Consider the following 7333-nt stretch of genomic DNA (forward strand, 5'->3'; position numbering starts at 1 on the left):
ACGAGAAGATAAATTAATATGATAAACAAGTGCAAAATTAATTGAAACAATGTAATAATTTTAAGAAAACCAATTACATTAATTGTGTTTTGATATTAACTTCAATTTCTTTGTCTTTTATGTTTAATATTTTTAGGTTAGAATAAAATCCATTAATATAATAATTTAAATAATATTCACAAAAATGAACAAACTAATCCTTTTTAATTTGAAATGTAATTATTAAGTTGTTAAAAAGGTAAATATTAAATTAGCCGCGTAATACGGCGAAGTGTCTGAACAACCCCAAGCGCTGACGTATACCTTGGAAAGATGTTGAAAGTACAGAAGAGTTTGCAGTGAAATTTCCAACAGAAGAAGCCCAAATTTTTCAAAGCTCATCACATCACATTTACCAAATACTTCTCCTCAGCAAGACTTCACAATGCATCTCTCAACACTTTTTATACTCCTCTCCAGTTCTCAACCTTCCCAGAAAAAGTTGTATTCAATTTTCTTCCAAACCAAACATGAACAAACCCCAATCTCACCAACTAATCATCCTTGCTTTCTTCGTTTCATTCTCTCTCACCAACCTCGTCGTTTCAGCTCGAGTCTTCCCCAACGTCTCATCGTGGCTCCCCGACCACGCGCCTCCGAGAGGCGCGTGGGATGCCTTTCGTAACCTCACCGGTTGCCATCTCGGCGATAACTATGATGGCCTCGCCAACCTAAAATCCTACTTCGAGCGCTTCGGCTACATCTCTCACGCGCCGCCATCGAACTTCTCCGATCAGTTTGACGACGCTCTCGAATCAGCGATCAAAACCTACCAGAAGAATTTCAACCTCAACGTCACCGGCTTCCTCGACGACTCCACGCTTCAGCAGATCGTCCTGCCGCGGTGTGGCGTCGCTGACATAATCAACGGTACTTCGACGATGAACGCCGGAAAGCAGAACGAAACGGCGTCATCCAGCAAGCCGCGGTTCCACACGGTGGCGCACTACACTCTGTTCCCCGGCATGCCGCGGTGGCCTGAGGGAACGGAGGAGCTCACGTACGCGTTCAATCCCGGCAACAGCCTGAGCGAAACAGTGAAAGGAGTTTTCGCCGCCGCGTTCGCTCGGTGGGCGGAGGTGACGTCGTTGAAGTTCCGCGAAACGGCGTCGTACTTCAGCGCCGACATCAGGATCGGTTTCTTCAGCGGTGACCACGGCGACGGAGAGCCGTTCGACGGGAGTTTAGGGACGCTGGCGCACGCGTTCTCGCCGACAAACGGGAGGTTCCACCTGGATGCCGACGAGGACTGGGTCGTTTCCGGCGACGTGACGCAGTCGGCGCTGTCGACGGCGGTGGATTTGGAATCGGTGGCGGTGCACGAGATTGGGCACTTGCTAGGGTTAGGTCACTCGTCTGTGGAAGAAGCGGTTATGTTTCCGACAATTTCGTCGCGGAGGAAGAAGGTGGTGCTGGCGCAGGATGATATCCAAGGGATTCAATACCTCTACGGTACCAATCCCAATTACAATGGATCCAGTGCCACGTCAGCACCGGAGAGAGACTCCAGCGACGGTTCCAATTCCTCTCCCTGGAGCGTTTTCACTTTGTTGACTTTTTCATATTTATATTTTACATTATTATAGGATTTATTTTTTATTATTTATCCCAGGGGTATCGTTGGCCTTATTTGGACTTGGCTGACATTGCAGCTTCTTTTTCCATGCTCACATTACATTGGTGAACTTTGTATACACATTCATATACAAGATAGAATTCCTCCGTGTATATGATATAATAAAATTCATTATTTAATCTGCTAAATTTTTTTCCGGGAAGCGGTTATCAAAAGTGAGTAGAAAAAGAATGAGAATAACAATTATATTATTGCATTAAACGAAATAAATAAAAATAGTAATATATATATTTTTAACTATTTTACTTTTGTTTATTGTTTTAATATTTTTTTAAAAGTTTGTTGTTATAAAAAATATAAATTTGTATTATATAATAAATTGTATATTGTAATTTTAATATAATAATCAATCCCATAATTTATTATAGACATAATCAATGTCATTTTACAGATTTTTTTCTTCTATGGAAGATACAGTTGTATTTTTTTTTTTTGACACAAGGATGGAAACAAAACTAGTAGGAGCATAAATGATTTGTTTCTGGTACGGAACTTGCCTGAACGATCAAATGATTGCATTGACCTACACGCGCGCTCTTTGCGTGGATACTTTTTTATTGCATAAAAACCTATCATTATTGGTTTGTACAAGTTATTAATTTATCTTACAAAATAAATTCAATTTTCTTTTAGTATAATCATAATCTCCACTTGCATAAAACATTTAAATAATTCAACTTTTACAAAACAAATATTAAATTTATTTTTATTTCGTCCATTCGTATCGCATGACCCCTTGAACCTAGGGATGGCAATGGGGTGGGGCGGGTACGGCCCATCCCCATAATAAAAATTTATCCCCATCCCCAAACCCAACGGGTATACAACTTTTGACCCATCCCCATCTTCACCGGGTAACAGGTATTTTCTTATACCCATACCCATACCCATTTTTTTATTGTTCCATATATCAATTAAATATTTTTTATAAAAAAAATTTAAAAATCACACCAATGGAATCATGATACTATCAAAATATTCAATATTAAAATAACATACTCTTTTTGATTTTCATGATGTCAAATATTAAGAAAAATATTATAATAGTATAAATCTCAAATTAAAGTATCAAATAACAACTAAATAAAATTCAAATAATTATATAAAAGCTAAAAAATTACACATTACTAAAATTTTATAATAACCAAAATATTTATTAATTTTACAAATGATCAGTGGTTTCATTTGCATTCGATCCACCTACACATAGAAAAAAAATGAAAAATTAGATATGATATAATAATTGAAATTGAAAATTTTAATTACTAGAATATAATGTACCTTCTTCATCAGATTCATTATCATAAAGGAGTAAAGATAATTAAATGTGTGACCCAAATTTGAGAATATCCATTTGAATATAACATAACGGAAAAAAAAATGTATAATTAAGATTATGATAAAAGGAAAAGTACCTTGAAGATCTGCTTAAACCTTACAGAACAAGCCAAACAATTAAAAGAGAGTAAAAAAGTGTATAACCAAATTAACAAAAAGAAGAGCTACAAAATAAGAGTCAAACATTTTCATGAAAATAAATAAATAAATAAAGATAATCAAATGTGTAACCTAAAAATTATTTCATAGAATGAAATTGAGGAACACCTATTTGAACATAGAAAAATTACCTTCAAAATTAAATCTTGAAAAACAAACCAGACAATTGAGAGAGTAAACAAAGTGTATAACAAAAAACAAAGAGAATGAGAAATATGTTATATATATATATATATATATATATATATATATATATATATATATATATTATATTATATTATATTATATTATATTATATATTATATTACTATGTATATATATATTATATGTGTGGATATCTTATGTTTATATATATATATATAATTATTTATATATATTATATTATATTATATTATATATTATATTATTATTACTATGTATATATATTATATGTGTGGATATCTTATGTTTATATATATATATATATATATATATATATATATATATATATATATATATATATATATTTATAGATATATATTTATTTTAAGTATATATTATATTATATTATATAATAATATAAATATAATAATATATATTATATTATTATGTATATATATATATGCGTAGATATTTTATGCTTTTATATATATATATATATATATATATATATTTTAAATTTTTATAAATTTGTAATGTTATAAATTTGTTTATAAAAGATTTCACTAGTTAAATGATTAATTTGTTTTATACGTATATATTATATATATTATATTATATTATTATGTATATATATTATATGTATATTATATTATATTACATGTATATGTGTAAATATATATATATATATATATATATATATAAGTATATTTTATTTATATGTATATATACTATATTATATTATATTATATTATATTATATTATATTTTATGTGTAAATATATTATTTATTTATATATATTTTTTAGATTATTTAATAAATTATAAATAGTTTAGTAATTTAAGCGGGGACGGGTATTTGGGCGGGTATATATATATTCCCATCCCCAGTTGAAAATTTCGGGTATTACCCATACCCATACCCATACCCAGTCAAAGCGGGGATTCCCCGTCAAAACGGGAACGGGTTCGGGTGATACCCACAGGCACGAGTTTATTTGCCATCTCTACTTGAACCTTTGGAATGATGCAGACTCCCTCGTAATAGGTAGTATCATAATTTATGAGATGACCGGGTAGCCTCATCATTTAAAATGATTAGATATAATTATTTATTTTTGGATAATTTGAGAAAAAGACGGATCATACATATTAAGGGTGAGAAAAAAAAAATCGAACGCGTCTGATACAATCGAAAGAAAAAATATACTTAAGCCCACAGTAATATTTTGGTTAAATTATTTCATTTTTCTCTTGTAAAAAAATCTTAAATTATTATTTTATTTAACAAATTATAACATTTTAAATTGTTATAAAATTATTTTAAAATTGTTATAAAAATATTTTAAAATAAATATATTTAACAACTTATAACATTTTAAATTGTTATTAAACTGTTTTAAAATTTTATATTTCAATTTATAAAGTTGTTCTTTTTAAACCAACTATAACATTTGTCTAAAAAATATTGATATATAAATATTTGAAACAAATTCCAAATAAAGTTCAATGTAAAATATAAATTTAAATAAACTTAATCTTGTTAAAAATATCATTGTAATATTTATATAAAAGTTAAATTTGGTTTATAAATAGATAGGATTAAATTACTCTAGTTTAAAATTGCAACCAAATTAAGACAAAATAAAAATAAATTGAGAATTTTCACATTCAATCATTATATGTGCAATGCCATTGCCACATTTAAGCTTAATACATGGTAATATTTTTTATTTTTTAAAAAAATTAAATTTTTTTAAAAAAATACAAAATTTAAAAACTAAATAAAAAAACCACGAACTGACACGTGACACCTCTTTAACGTTGTTAGTGCATTACTAACGAAAAGAACCGGATTGCAATAAATTTATCAAAATATGGACTAAATTGAGGCAAATAAAAAAGGACCAATTTGAGATTTCTCTACAAAATGGGGACCAATAGAATGGTTTAACCTAATATTTTACTATTATAAATTTTTAAGACTAAACATATTTACTTTTGTACATCAAACCCTAATAAACATCACTGCTCTTCAATTTTTCACACACATAGCATCAAACTCTACTATTCACTTCACAAACAAAAAATACCATGGTCATTTTTCCATTCTTCACACAACATTTAAGTTTCTTATTACGAGATCATTTTTCGTAGGTACTTGAAAACAACAATAGTTTTTGTTTTTCTTTAAGCAGCCTTAGTATTCTTTTTTTTTTCTTAACTAGATAGTGATTTGAGTATGGTAATCAAAGTACAAGTAATCAATTTTGAGCTTTGTTCCCATAACTAAGCTTGGATGCCTGGTTAGGGAGTAGAAAAAAATGCACTTCTTGATGTCAGTTTAAGTTGTTCAGATCTTTATAGTATCTTTTGTCTCTAAAAGAGTACCCATTGGTTGTGAGCATGTGGCCTTTCGTTGAGACTGTTAGAGTTGCATAGAAGGTTGTTTGTGGTGGCTCTTTGGTTGTGGATTATGTGGTTGAAGGTTGCTTTGCCTATGACGAATTCAAGGCGTGATGGATCAAGTTAAAACTTGAATGTTAACTTTTGACATGACTTGCATCAATAATCTCTTAGTGTGTTTTCTCTTTTGTTGTTCAAATTCACTTATTTGTTGCTACGTGCACTTTGGTTTTGCAAACTAAATCGATGGTCACTACATTACTTCGATTGTTAGCTGGTGAGCTTTTCCCTATTCTTTGTCGTGGTTTGATGCATAAGATACTTTATTTTTAGCAATTAGAATGTGAGACATCTTTTTTGACCAATGAAGTTTTTTTTAGCAGTTTCCTTTATGATTTTTTTATATGTGATTCAATTGATTTGTGCTTGGTCCATTGTGGTACCTATCTATTATGGAGTCTGTTGACTTGTTATATTTGGTTTGTGTTTATGCTGTAGAGAAAATATTTCTCAACAGTTGCATAATAAATTGAAATTCCAACAAATATTTGCAATTTTGTTTATGAATCCCGATCTAAAGCTTAGTTGATAAAATAAACTCCATCTGTACTAAGAGAAAATGAGAAACATTGAGATTGAATCCTATATTTTATTATCTAATTTTGATTTTTTTTTATGTTAGAGGTTGTTGAAAACATATTAAGGGTGTCAAATTTTAAGCTTGCATTTCATTATTAGGAAGTGTTTAATGATTTAGGCTAGTAGTTCTTTTTTAAATTGTTATTATGAGAGGATGAGCATTGTGAGAGTGTGTTTATTGTTAGAGCCTATATATTCAATGTGATTCATTTGTGATTATTTGATCTAATTTTTCTAAAAGATATTCTTTTTGTCTTTTTTACATAAAAAATCAAACTATTTATTCTCTATCAATATTGTCTTACAATATTAGAAAGGTCAAACAATTAAATTTGTACATAGAAATTTCTAAAATAAATTAAACACTATGATTGGTAGTTATTGATTATGACTTCTTCGTTACAGTTGTAATGAATACACATAGTCAAGAATTGCCTCTAAGTTTACAACAAGTTGACCAGCCAAACCCTACAATTAAACTTGTAGGAGTGGACCACAATGTTCCTCTTTCCAAAAGTAGAAAAAAAATTAAACCAAATGCTAGTCGTAAGAAAACAACTTCTATTGTTTTAGATCACTTCATAAGATCTCTTGAACCCACAGATTCAATTGCAAGATTTAATCATTGTAAGCAATTTAGATGTGATTTAAAGATACATGGAACATCTAACCTTCTTAATCACCTTAAAAGGTTGTGTCCTAAATCTCCATTTGTTGCCACAAATGACCCCAACAAAACAACTCTCACTTTTAAAAGTGACGACAATAACAGTCTTCTTGCAACCACTTAAAAGTTTAATGTTCAAGCTTGTCGAAAGGCAATTGTTATCTTTATTATTGTGGATGAACAACCATTTAGAGTGGTAGAGGTGAGGGTTTTAAGAATTTCTGTAGACCTTTGTTTGTTGTCCCATCAAGGTTCAAAATAGTTAGAGATTGCTTTAAATTGTATATAGATGAAAAAGTTTGGTTAAAGACC

The 7333-nt window shown here is 30.0% G+C and overlaps 1 protein-coding gene across 1 annotated transcript; it reads left to right on the forward strand.

Moving 5' to 3' along the window:
- Positions 1-304: 304 nt before the first annotated feature.
- Positions 305-1803, forward strand: LOC114175668 (metalloendoproteinase 2-MMP-like). Its single transcript, XM_028060446.2, has one exon. The coding sequence runs from the start codon at positions 510-512 to the stop codon at positions 1623-1625; it is 1116 nt and encodes a 371-aa protein (XP_027916247.1). The 5' UTR covers positions 305-509; the 3' UTR covers positions 1626-1803.
- The last annotated feature ends 5530 nt before the right edge of the window (positions 1804-7333 follow it).

The sequence above is a fragment of the Vigna unguiculata genome, chromosome 3 (assembly GCF_037176805.1).
Source record: "Vigna unguiculata cultivar grain cowpea cultivar isolate G323 ecotype 2 chromosome 3, ASM3717680v1, whole genome shotgun sequence".
NCBI lineage: Eukaryota > Viridiplantae > Streptophyta > Magnoliopsida > Fabales > Fabaceae > Vigna > Vigna unguiculata.